The sequence below is a fragment of the Macrotis lagotis genome, chromosome 1 (genome assembly GCF_037893015.1).
Source record: "Macrotis lagotis isolate mMagLag1 chromosome 1, bilby.v1.9.chrom.fasta, whole genome shotgun sequence".
Taxonomy (NCBI): domain Eukaryota; kingdom Metazoa; phylum Chordata; class Mammalia; order Peramelemorphia; family Peramelidae; genus Macrotis; species Macrotis lagotis.
Genome location: NC_133658.1, coordinates 494,802,440 through 494,816,066, shown reverse-complemented (window position 1 = coordinate 494,816,066; position 13,627 = coordinate 494,802,440). Strand labels below are relative to the sequence as shown.

General features: G+C 33.5%; 1 protein-coding gene across 6 annotated transcripts in view; it reads right to left on the bottom strand.

Annotated features, from left to right (window-relative positions):
- LCA5L (lebercilin LCA5 like) overlaps positions 1 to 13,627 on the bottom strand; it is an 81,157-nt gene that overhangs the window by 41,550 nt on the left and 25,980 nt on the right. For all 6 annotated transcript variants that reach the window (XM_074213856.1, XM_074213852.1, XM_074213854.1 and 3 more), the window contains one exon: positions 10,766 to 11,277. In XM_074213856.1, coding sequence (XP_074069957.1) covers positions 10,766 to 11,277 — 512 coding nt within the window. The remainder of the gene's footprint in view (positions 1 to 10,765; positions 11,278 to 13,627) is intronic.

Sequence of the window (13,627 nt, the reverse complement as noted above, 5' to 3'; positions counted from 1 at the left end):
TGTATGCCGTAGAAAAAATGTAGACTAACAGTCTGCCTTCTGTGGGGTGGGGGTGGGGAAAGGGAAGTGAGATTAGGGGAAAAAATTGTAAAATTCAAAATAAATAAATAAAATTTAAAAAATAGAGGGACCTAAAAACAAAACAAAACAAAAAAAAGGCGAGGCGGCTAGGTGGTGCAGTGGATAAAGTACCAGCCCTGGAGTCAGGAGTACCTGGGTTCAAATCCGGTCTCAGACACTTAATAATTACCTAGCTGTGTGACCTTGGGCAAGTCACTTAACCCCATTGCCTTGCCAAAAAAAAAAGAGTTAAAAATGTAATTATAAAAATAAAAAAAAACAGGAAAAAATTTGCAAATAGTGTAAATTAATTACCAGTATAGTTAAAAGAATGAATTTAGTAACAAATGATTTTTTTTTTTTAGGGTTTTCTTTTTTCTGTAAGGCAAATGGGGTTAACTGGCTTGCCTAAGGCCACACAGCTAGGTAATTATTAAGTGTCTGAGACCCGATTTGAACCCAGGTACTCCTGACTCCAGGGCCGGTGTTTTATCAATTGTGCCACCTAGCCACCCCTAACAAATGATTCTTAACATTATTAGTGAAGATAACCAGAAGAAGACTGCCAGTACAGCCTAGAAGAACGAACCCTGGACTTGGAGCTAGATCTAGTCTCTCTCTGTGAGTTTTGTCACTATACTTCTCAGGATTTGGTTCATCATCTGTAAAACAGAAAATTGTGTCCAGATTTAAATCCTCTAACATCCAAATAACTATCTCTATATTCAAAATGTTAAAAGAATATCCACTATTATATAGACTGTATCACATTATTTGATCATGAAACTGCTTCAGGTATTTTATTCTGATTAATCCATAAACTATTTGATCATTTATACTGTACTGTAGTAGACACTATGTCCTAGGGATTTTGATTCTATTGGGAGTTTGGTCTACAGAAATGATTCCTTTTTTATTTTAAAGGTATAGCTATTTCTAAATATGTATGCATGAAGAAACATTTGTCATGGATGATTATATATTTAGCTTTAGGCACAATTTGCCTGGGGTTAATGTTGAGGCAGCCTGATCATTAATAAGAGGAAGTAGCCTCCTCAGTGCTCACACTCCTTGGCTTGTTATATACTTGTGTGAACTACTCCAAGAAAACTCTACTTTGGTTTCTAGTTTGGATTTCTGCTAAGAAGAGGGATAGTAAAAAAAAAAAAAAGTCCTGTATAAAAATAAATTGAGTATGGAACAAATCTTATATTTGCCCACAGAAAAGAATGATTAGTACTAGTGAAATGAGCTGGTAAGTTAATATTCAAGCCTCATTAGGACAAAAGCAATTTTTGTAAGGGTGTTAAGTAAGCTGTTTACATTTCACTTTCACTGAGCACAGTTCCATCAAATGCCTTTTGGGATCTTTTTTCTACTGTTTTTTTTTTTTTTTTTTTTTTTTTAGGTTTTTGCAAGGCAAATGGAGTTAAGTGGCTTGCCCAAGGCCACATAGCTAGGTAATTATTGTCTGAGACCAGATTTGAACTCAGGTACTCCTGACTCCAGGGCTGGCGCTTTATCTACTGCCACCTAGCCGCCCCTATACTGTATTTTTTCTGATGAAAATTCTTTCTTTTGTCACTAGTCTAGTCCCACTGATGGTACTGCAATAGCTGTTTCCCATGGTGCCAGTCTATACCTGCCACCACTGCCACTAAAGCCCTACTAAAGAACAAAGTCAAAACAGCCAGGGACCCCAGTACAAGTTCCATGGTCCTAGAGTACTTGGTTAGAGTACCATGATCTTGGGATATAAAGAGACACTATCTAAATCTCTCACTAGAGTCATATTTTATCATCTGAGAAGTTTAGTCAAAGAGGTCCACCAGATTGAAAAATCTCTTCTTTTGTCAGATGTAGTGCTCACTAACAGGGTGAGGGAATGATCATTCTATAGCATCAAAATGTCCTTTCATTTTGTCCCAGTACTGTGCTATCAACACCCACCTGATGACAGGTAGTAGCTAGGAAGTTCATCCCCAAAGGCCTAAATAACAGGCCACAAATTCTTTGTGAGAAGTCCTATAGGGAGAACCTCAGAGAGAGAGTTCTGGGAACTCACTGGGATTAGGGTTTCCCTTTGAGTTGAGAAGTTTGGTTATTCTTTTCTTTATTTTCTACCTTTGCAATTTCTTAAAAAATTCAGATAAATTGCACAGTGGAAAGGACAATGGACCTGGGGTTGGGATAACCTAAGTTCCAATTCAGCCTCAGAGACTGACTAGTTGTGTGACCTTGGGTTGGTCTGTCTCAGTTTTACCCTGTCTTCTCAGTTTCCTCATTTGTAAAATGAGAAAAATAATCTCACCTAATCTTCTGAAGATGTTGTGGTGATAAAAGGGAGTAATTTTTAAAATTGTTTTGTACACTATTAAGGAAACCATTATTATTATTATTATTAATTCCAATTAATTTATTTCTTTTTCTATGTTTGCTCAGACCCTTAAAATATTAAACAATCAGTAATCTATATGACTTTAAAAAATTTGCACAACTTTGCAATTGGTGCCCATTGTAATCTATAACCTACCAGCTATGGTAGGAAGTCTTCCCTAAAGATTTAATTTTGGGGATTATTTCAGGGGGAACTAGATGGATTGCCAGAATAATCTACCTAATTCTTAGGAGACCATTAGGTAACTGTAGACCTTTTGACCCTCTGTTATACAAGGCACTTGAGAGGACAATGTGTGAGGTCCACAATTCTAGCGATATGGGATGTGGCTAAATGTGTCAAAGGTAAAACCCATTGTTTTGTTGACAGCAGATATTCAAGAGGAAGGAGTGTTGTAGTAGCCATAGAGCATATGCAGGACGGTCCTCTTGGCTTCCAATTAGTCACCTGTGGTTCTACACTGAAGGCCACGGGTGCCTTGGAGACAATGAAACAGTCTCCATGTAACAATTGTTGAGAAGAAAAATCCGCAGACTGAATGGACCTTTAAAAGTGAATACTACATCCTTGTTTTAGCTTTCTTTCTCTGTCTCTATTTTGGTTTCCATATTGCGATCTTTATGAGTCCCTTCCTGGAAGGGTTGAGGGAAAAGGTTTTGCTTTTCCTTCCTGCCCTAGCAGCAATGTTAACTACTTCCATGGATAAAGTAAAGAGACTAAGCCAAATATGCTTGAGTCTAGGCCTCTCAAATTCTTGTTCTGTTTTGTATTTATTTTCATTATCATCAAAATTACTTGGCAGTGGCTAAAAAGTGAAATGCAGATCAATGTGGAACAGACTAGACAAAGAGGAATAAAAAATAAATGAACTCAGCAAACCCATTATTCAATAAATACAAAAAATAAAATACATAGGAAAAACTTCCTAATTTACATGAAGTACTGAGTAAAAGCAGAAAAAGAAAGGAATTAAGTTTAAACCAACATCTTATAGCACATTCCATAAATAAATTCAAAATGGATATTTGATGTGATTATTAAAGATCATAACAAAAAAAATTAGAAGAAAACTAAACTTCACAGATTGAACCCTTCACAGAGATGGATAAGGGATGAATTCTTAACTAGACAAGGGACAGAAGTGATTATAAAAAAATTATTTTGATGACATAAAATGGAAAAGCTTTTGCATAACCAAAATCAATTCAACTAAGATAAGTATGGAAACTTACTGATAAGGTTCTGGTGTCTAAGAAACTAAAACTCAATAGTCATCAGAAGATATATAAAATTAGAATTGTATTAACAACCATATAAAACAGTAATAACTCATTTTAACTTGTTATTGCCCTTTGTTCTTGAAGTGACATCCATATTTTAGAGACAAGTTAGTGTGTCTGACTGTGATTGATCAGATCAATATGAGCTCAGAATGTCCTTTATCACAGGTTGGGCACAAATAGTCCATATGAACACCTAGGGTGGAGTCTCTAAATTTCTGCATCTTGACTTTTCTTTGAACAACTTCAATTCTGCTTTGTGTCTTCTCTGATGAGGGCAGTCTTGTGCCAATATCTCCCATCTAATCAACTCATTAATAATTAGAGAAATGAAAACCAAAACAATCCCAAGTTTTTGCCTCACACCCTTCAAATTGGTGAATATGACAAAAATGGGACTAGTTGATGTCGAAGGGGTTGTAGAAGTTAGACATACTAATGCTTCATTGGTGAATTTTGAATTCCAACCCTTCTGAAAAGAAATTTGGAATTACGCATATACAGTGATTAAAATGTCAAAGTTTGCAGTATTAAAAAAAATGGAAAAAAGGATGCCCATTGATGGGAATACCATCATATGTAAATGTCATGAAAAATTACTGTGCTATAAGAAAATGATAAATATGATAGAGAGAAGCATGGAAAGATGTACATACTGATGCAAGTTGAAATAAGCAAAACTAGAAAAAAATTACTCCAAGGTAAATAGAAATAAAAACAAAAAAAAATCAAATTGAATTCTGGACCTCTTCCCACTTCTTTGCTGATCTGGGGTTAGGTGTGGGAAATTACATTTAAATACCAGATTTTTTGTTTTACTGAGCTGGTTTTGCAGAACATTTTTTAATCCCATTTTTTTTTCTGTTTTATTATAAGGGATATTCCCCTGAGAGGACATAGAGGAAAGAATAATACAATGGGAAATATAAGCAATATAGAAACAAAAGCTATCAACAAAATTTTATTAAAAATTTTCAAAGTAGTTCTTTTAATAAAAGCAGTGATTCCAGCTATGGCCATAAACAATTTGAAGGAGGTAAACTGCTTCCCATCCTTTGTTTCTTATTGCTTTGGGGCATATCATCTGCTTTCTTATCCTCAAAAATCAAACAAAGGTGTCAAACTCTTTTGAACAAAGAAAAGAGGGTCATCTTTTTATTTTATTTTTTAGGTTTTTGCAAGGCAAATGGAGTTAAGTGGCTTGCCCAAGGCCACACAGCTAGGTAATTATTAAGTGTCTGAGACTGGATTTGAACCCAGGTACTCCTGACTCCAGGGCCAGTGCTTTATCCACTATGCCGCCTAGCTGCCCCTGATCTTTTTATTTTAATTACCTTATAAAACTCCCTAAAATAAGAAATACTCAAAAGTAATTGTCATTGAATCCATAGGCTGACACCAAAAACCCTGACAAAAATCAATTAAGCTAATCTCTAATCTCCATTCTTACTCAATTCCTCCCCCTTCCATGCTAACCCCCCAAAATTCTCAGTCCAGTGGCACAATGAATTCCGTGCTGCTATTATACTCTTTGACTCTTCCTGCAACAGGCTGGAAGGAAGGGGAACTATTATTCATCTGCTACCACTTTTGTCCCTCCAGAAGTCTCTTGGGACAAGAACAAAGGAGGGTGAAAAGTGATTCCCCAGCATAGGAGATTAAGGGAATATCTGAGTCCTTGGGGAATCCATTATCAATGGGTGGAAAAGTCAGTCCTTTACATTTAAAAAATGTTTTATTGATAAATTTTGCTTTTATATTACAAGCATTTATGAATTGCTTCCATTTTTTTGTACCAAAGTAAAATAATTAAGCAAAAGTAATAATAGTGACCTCATCTGGAAGTGTATGTAACAACCCATATTGGTAGTACTCTTATCTCTCTGTTTAATTAATAGAAATCTATTTTCTCTTTTCCTCACTTCTCTTACCCTACTGGGGTGGACCCCCCCAAATTTCTTGTGATAAATATTCATTATCAAGAAAACAAATTTCCTAAATTGTTATATACAAAAATACATGTCTCATTCTATACCCCAAATCTATCATCAATTTGTAATGGAAACTATAATTCAAAATTGATCCTCTGAAGTCATGAATGGTCTGATCATAGTTCTTACATCTTTTAAAGTTGTTTTCACAGTGTTGCTGTTAAGGTGTTTTGGTTCTGCTGGTTTTATTCTTTAATTTATAAAAGTCCTCAAAATTTTTAATTTTTATAATATAGATTTTACAAATTCTTTTTCTGGTTCTGTTTTTACATCTTATATACATCAGCTTATAGAAATCTTACATGTCTTTTTTGAAGTCATCTATATCCTCATTTTTAATAACATAATACTATTCCATTGCATTCATATACCACAACTTATTTATCCATGTTTCAGTTGATGGCCAGTCTCTTAGTTTCTTGTTTTGTTTTTTCCTTTTACCACTATCAAAAGAACTACTATAAAATTTATATATATATATATATATATATATAAATTTTTCCTCTTCCTCTGAGATCTTTTTATGTATAGGTCTTACAGAGGTATAGCTCTGTCAAAGAACACATAATTAACTTTTTGCATATAATTCTATGCTTTCTAGAATGGTTAAACTCATTTATACGTCCAACAATGTTCCTAATTTGCTACAGCCTTACTAACATTTATTATTTTCTTTTTTTGGGGGGGGGTTCTTTTGCCACTTTGATGGTATGTGAGATGGGAACTGTTTTAATTTCTATTTCTTTGAATATTAGTGATTTGGAGCATTTTTTTCCATATTTCAATTGGGGGGAATAGCTCTCATTCTTATTATTTTAAATCACTTCCTTAATATATCTTGGCAAAGAAGAGTTTTATCACAGAAATTTGCCAATTTTCCTCTTTTCCCCATTACTTCCTCTCTAAACTTTTCTGTAGTTCACATGTACATGTATAATTAATACTATCCACTCTATCTTTTGTGATCCTTTCTATCTCTTGGTCATGAATTCTTTCTCTATCCATAGGTCTTTTTCTACTTTTCTTGATATAAATCATGATTTTTATAATTTTTAAAAATTAATATGATTAAGTTTATCATTTCCCTAATTTTAAATCAGCTCTGCATTCCTGGTATAAATCCAAACTGTCATAAGTGTATAATATTTGTAATGTTATTTTGTTCCCTTATTATTTTATTTAAAATTTTTGTATCCATGTTCATTATTAGATACAATGATTTATAACATTTTTTCTGATTTGATTCTCCCTAGACTACTTATCAAGACCATGTGTGCATAAAGGGCATTTGTTATGATCCCTTCTTTTGCTATTTCCCAAACAATTTATATAACACTGAAATTATTCTAGAGATAAGCAAGAAAATATTTTATTTACATTTGGGTGGGGGGAAGGAGGCAGGCTGGAATTAATTTATGGATTGTTCAACTTCTTCTCCTGAATCAGACTATTTACATTTTCTAATTGTTGAATGCTTTGCTAATTTGAATAGTTCATATATTTATTAATATTATATATATGTACATATATATTTATATAAATACTTATTTACTTTATAAGTTGTCAGTTTTATTGTCATGTATGCCAATTTAGGCAATTTGGACAAAATGGTTTCTAATATCTTTTATTTCAACTTCATTGCTAATTATTCTCCCTTTTTTGATATTAGTAATTTGGTATTCCTTTCTTTTTAATTAGCTAATAGATTTCTTAAAACGTTAATTTTATTTATTCAGTGAGGTTTTTCGGTTTTTATTTTTATTAATTTTTTTTTTTTAGGTTTTTGCAAGGCAAATGGGGTTAAGTGGCTTGCCCAAGGCTACACAGCTAGGTAATTATTAAGTGTCTGAGAGCAGATTTGAACCCAGGTACTCCTGACTCCAGGACTGGTGCTTTATCCACTGCACCACCTAGCCGCCCCTATTTTTATTAATTTCCAGCATTTTTTTGGTGTTTAAGTGGATTAAAAAATTTTATTGGTTTTTAAAATATTTTAGTTGTATTTTCAATTCATTGATCTGTTCTTTCTGTTTTTTTTTTAACAATAAAAATGATTTAGAAGATCGTTTAGAGGAGGCATCCTCTAAATTTTGGACTGTTATCTCCCTACTGTCATCTCTAATCAAATTTTCTATCATTCTTTATTTGTTCTATGACCCAACAATTATTTAAGATCAAGTTATTTAATCTCCATACATCTTTCTCCAAGTGGCAAAGAATAGGAATCTGAAGGGATGCTCATGAATTGGTGAATGATTGAAGAAATTGTGGTATATAAGTGTGATGGAATATCATTGTGTTGAGAAGGGGATGATTTTAGAGTAATAGCATGGGAAGACTTGTATGAGCTGATATAGAATGAAATGAACAGAGAACAAATTTATATACTATAATAATATAGTGAACTATAAAGACAAATAAGTTTGAAAGACTTTAGGAATTCTCATCTGTATGATGATTAACCATGATTTCAGATGAATAAAGAAGAAACATGCTAACTCCCTGATAGGGAGTTGAAAAATTCAAGAGTATGGAATGAGACACATATTTCTATATGTCTATGTATATATAGAAGTGTGTATGTAGAAGTATATGTGGACAGCTATTTTGTTGACCATACTTGTAACATACTTGTAACTTGTAACTTGTTTTGTTCCTTCTCAATGAGGAGAGTGGCTAAGGAGGGAGAGAAGATGTTTTGCTAATTAATAAAATACAATTTAATATAAAAAGTTATTTAATTTTTAGTTGTTTATTAACCCTTTTCTAGTTTTCCTTTACTATAATTTGTATTACAATGTGATTGGTAAAGAATGGGTATAGTATTTTCAGTTTTTATACTTGTTCTGAAGTTATATTCTAAAACAGAGCAGTTTTTGTAAAAATACTATGCATTAATGAGAAATAGGTTTATATTTGGTTCAGGACACATCTCCTAAATAATAGTGTGTAAGGTATATGATCTGCTACTCTTCTATTTTTACTGGTCCTATTTTAGGTGGAGCATTTTGTAGTGTTATCTCTGCTGGATATGTTTTCCCTTCCCTGCTAAGCCTCATTACTCACCCCCCCAAAATTTCCATGTGATTGGGTGTGGGGGGGACATAAAGTCATCATGGAGTGTGACTCTGGTGGCTGCTGGTCATTAATTTCCAGTGGGGTCTGGCTTTGTCCCTTCAGGGCTATCAAATTATCTCAGTTCCAATCTGCTTGTATTGTGGCTGGGGGGCAGTTAGGTGGTCAAGTAGAGAGTTCCAAGCCTGAATTTAGGAAGACTTATCTGTTCGAGTTCAAATCTGGTCTCAGGCACTTTAAGCCTGTTGGCCTCAGTTTCCTTATTCATAAAATGAACTGGAGAAGGAGATGGCAAACCATTCCAGTATCTTTGTCAAGAAACTCTAAATGTAGTCACAAGGCAGATAAAACTCAAAAAAAAAAAAAGACTGAACATGAACAATTAAGGCTAGAATTGTTCTCTGACAAGTTAATCACCACACCAGAAATAAAAGGCAGACATTATGCCTCCAGGCTAAGATTATCTTTCTGATTCCCCCCCTTTTTTTTTGAGCATAGAAAGTTTAGATAAACATCTAACTGAAAGATAGGTATTTTCAAGATTTTTTTTTTTTTCTGACAAAAGAAATGTAACCAGAACAAAAAGTTCTAGACAAAAACAAGAATATCTAATCATTATTCTGGCTTTTATATTTTGGTCAGTAGAAAAACCTTAACTCACTTTATGAAGTTAAGATATTTTGGGTTCATTTAATTTGTAGTTAGATGTAGTTATTTAAAAAAACCACAAATTTTAACAATTTCCAATTTTTAAGAGGCATGACTTTTTTTTTCTTTGCAATCGTTTCAATTGTGTCTGACATTTTGTGACCCCATTTCAGGTTTTCTTGAAAAAGATACTGGAGTAGTTTGGCATGTCCTTCTCTAGTTCATGTTACAAATGAAGAAACTGAGGCAAAGAGGGTTGAGTGACTGGTCCATAATAACATCACTAGTAAGTGGTAGGGGGCAGGTGGTGCAGTGGATATAGCACTGGCTTTGTTTGGAGTCAGGAGGATGGGAGTTGGAATCCAGCCTCAGATACTTGGCATTTACTAGTTATGTGACCTTGAGCAAGTCACTTAAATCTAACTGCTTCCCATCTAGGATCATCTCCAGTCATCCTGATTCATATCTGGCCCCTGGACTCAGATGGCTCTGGAGGAGAAAGTGAGGTTGGTGACTTAACACAACTCAAATCCAATTCATGTGATTGTCATGGTATTATCTCATCTGATGATATGGTCATCTTCCAGAATGAGGGGACAAACATCAATCACAAGTAAGTGTCTGAGATCAGATTTGAACTCAGGTTTCCCTGAATCCAGGTCCAGTAATCTATCTACTGAACCACCTAGTGGCCACCAAATTATATAATTTAATGAATTATTACCTGGCATTATGGAGGGGGAAGGAATTTAAGCAATATTTTATTAGTAGCAATGACAAGGATATGTATCTTACTGCCTGGAGCATATGCTAAATATTTTATCTTTGTCTTTTTTCTTCTCCCAACTAAGCTCCTTTCTCTTTTCATTATATTTCTACCACCACCACCCCTGACCCAGGGTACTCTTAGCTACATGTTTTGTTTTCTTTTAAAGCCATTACTTGATTTTTTTTTTAGATTGGTCAGAGGACCTTGATGGAAAATAAGTGCTTTACTGCTTCAGAACAATTGTTTCACACAAATATTACTGTCCCTTCCCATAATATGATTTAAATGTTAGCATGAGTATCCCTGTGCTAGCTTTAATATAGTTTTTCTTCTTTTACCTTTTGCAACTACTTGGACTTGAAATTTAGATTTTATGGGCTTTACTTAGCAGCAAAGCTACAGACACTATTTCCACTATATCACATTGTCTCATATATTTTAAAATGTCAAGTATTACTAATATTAATATGTAAAAGACATTTTATAAAAATTAAAAATCATAACTATTGTTATAAAATTTTAAATCATAATTTTAAAAACAAACCTGTATCTTTTTGTCATTAATCTCCATTTTTGTGGTAAGGGTAGACAATTTTTGTGTAAGTTCTTCTCTCTCTGCAAGATTTTTGTCTTCAGAAAGTTTCTGCAATGTTAGCAAAGAATCTTTGGTCTTCAACAATTCACTGTCAGTGTCTCTAAGTTTTCTGGACACATTTCTTTCTTTCTCCTGTGATTTTCTAAGAAGGTTCCTTAGGTTTTTTACTTCACTTTGATGTTTTGACATAAGCTGGGGTAAATTATTTTGTGAGTTTTCATATTTTCCTATTGCTTTCAAGTGCCTGAACTGAAGTCGTTTCAAAAGTTGATTTTCTAAGAGAGTTGCTTCTAATTTACGATGAATATCAGCTAATTCATTTTTCAGTTCCTTAATCTTATGAAGCCTTGCTGACATAATTCGATGAGCCATAGCATCTCTTCTTTGGGTAATGATATTTATTTGAGAAGTTAAAGCAGTGTTCCAATTCTGCAGTTTTTCAGGTGAGATTTCCTTGAAACCTATGTAAACAAATTAGCCTATGACTAACAAAATATATAGCACAGTGCTGTGTGTATACATAAATATATATATATATATATATATATATAGTACATTGTTATAGGAGGTTCATATAGAATTATATGCAGTGGGAAGTTAAAACTATATATTAACTAGTTAACCATTCTAAGACATATACCAATATACATTATTTACCAAATGACAAATACAGTCAATCTTCAACATTCATGCATTTAACTTTAAGCTTTCCCTTACTGGGGTTATATAGTAGAGGAAAAAAAAAATGAGAGGCAGGATGACTACAAATTTTTGTGAAGTGGTTGGTATACTACAAGGTGCTTTTCAAGTCTTGTTCACCCCATTATAAAAAGCTCCCTTAAATTCAATGCATATTTTAATTCTTGCTTTTAAAATTGTTGCAATTATGCCCTTAAAGCTTAGTGGAAGTTCTTTGGGCTCTAAGTACAAGTATACAAAGTAAGTGATGCAACTTAGTGAGAAAATAAAAGTTTTAGATAAACTTGGTGCCAGAATATCTGCAACCATTGTCAGCTGGGAGACCCTTAAGGATCTCAAACTGCTCACAAAGCAGATGTAGCTATGGATTACTTCAGGCTAGTGGGTTTCTCATGACCTCCAGCACTATCCACCAGCTATGAAGTTGGTGATGTTAACACCCTGACAATCTGAGAGTCTTCCTACAGCAGTGATTAAAGTCCCAACAAACTTCTGCTTGTTTTTCAGATGTCAGCCAAGGTAGATATAGGTTTGCAGCAGTATAATAAATATTAAAATGCCCTTATGTCACTAGTGATCTGACACAGTGGAAGGTAAGATTCAGGTCAAAAAATGTTTTAGTTTTAAGAATTTTATTTGCTGTATAGTGGAAGGTAAGATTCAGGTCAAAAAATGTTTTAGTTTTAAGAATTTTATTTGCTGTATAGTATTTATAATATTGTAGATTTCATATGTTATGAAAAGTAATTCTCTAAAATCAGTATTTTTAATTGAAATGTTAACCAAAAAAGTCCAGAATCCTAAGGAATTATTAATGAGAAAAATTGTTCTGCATGTTCCCAATTTTATTTTGTGCATGCACTTTATGGGTTATTTCATGGTTACTCTGTTAGGCAAAATGCATATTATCATAATTAATGTTCTTTACAAAGAGCTAAGTGCATATTATCATAATTAATGTTCTTTACAAAGAGCTGTTTGCAGAAAAGTGTTTTCAGCAATCTTTAGTGAAAGAGAAGGATTTTTTTGGTGGCTCTGGAAACCTCTTTCCCAAAGGTTCAATGCATTGTCATGCAAATTGTTGACTTTTGAATGGTTATCTAGGAATTTTACTCCTGTGAAAGTTGAGGATTGGATAGACCATTGTTATTTGTATTTTACACAATTAGTAATCTTAGGTGCATAAGTTTCAGCTAGGACAGACATATAAAATTTTTTATTTTTATTATGAACTTAGCACCAAATAAAACGAGCATTTCCATATACATAGTAGAAAAAGAAGATTATGCATGAAATTGCAGGGCTCTATTAAGAGTTTTTTGCTCTTTAAAAATTTTTATTTTTTTTAGTAAGCAAAAATCTGCCTTCTCACTCCCTCATTCTAACTGCCTCTGCAATGCAGAACAAAATATCCTTCCCCCCCCCAATAAAATAAACTTGTGTTGTCTTGTTAAATAAATTTGCTCATTGGTTGTTTTAAAAAAATTTTTTTTTTTTTTTGCTTATTCTGCACTGAGTTCTTGAGGTCTCCATTAGGAGGTGGTTAGTAGGTTTCATCTCTGATCCTCTAGAATTGTGATAGGCTATTAAGCTGATCAGAGTTCCTAAGTCTTTGAAAGCTGTTTGACTTTACCATATTGCTGTAGTATTAATTATTCATCCAAGGTAGTCACTTCACTCTGCATCAGTTTATACAAATCTTCCTGGTTTGTCTGAAAGCATCCCTTTCATCTCTTATAGCACAATTAACATTTTATCACATTTATATACCATAAATTCTTCAGTCATTACCCACTTCATAGGTACATCCTTAGATTCCATTCTTTGCTGTCTCAAAAGGTTTTTATTTTTATACATCCTATTTTGTACATCCTTAATTGTTTATTTCGCTTAGGTCTGGTTGGTTCTTGTCCTTCATTATTGAAGACCACCAATTTTTTCTTTAATCTACTTCTCCTTTAATTCTCTGTTCACCCTTCTTACCCGTCCCTTACTCCTTTTCTCAAGTTGAGTGAAATGTATGTGTGTGAGTATGCTTACCTCTTCTGATGAGGGATTCAAGTGTTAGCAGCTTCTCCTATTTCTTCCATCTAGTTTGTCTGTATCCTCATT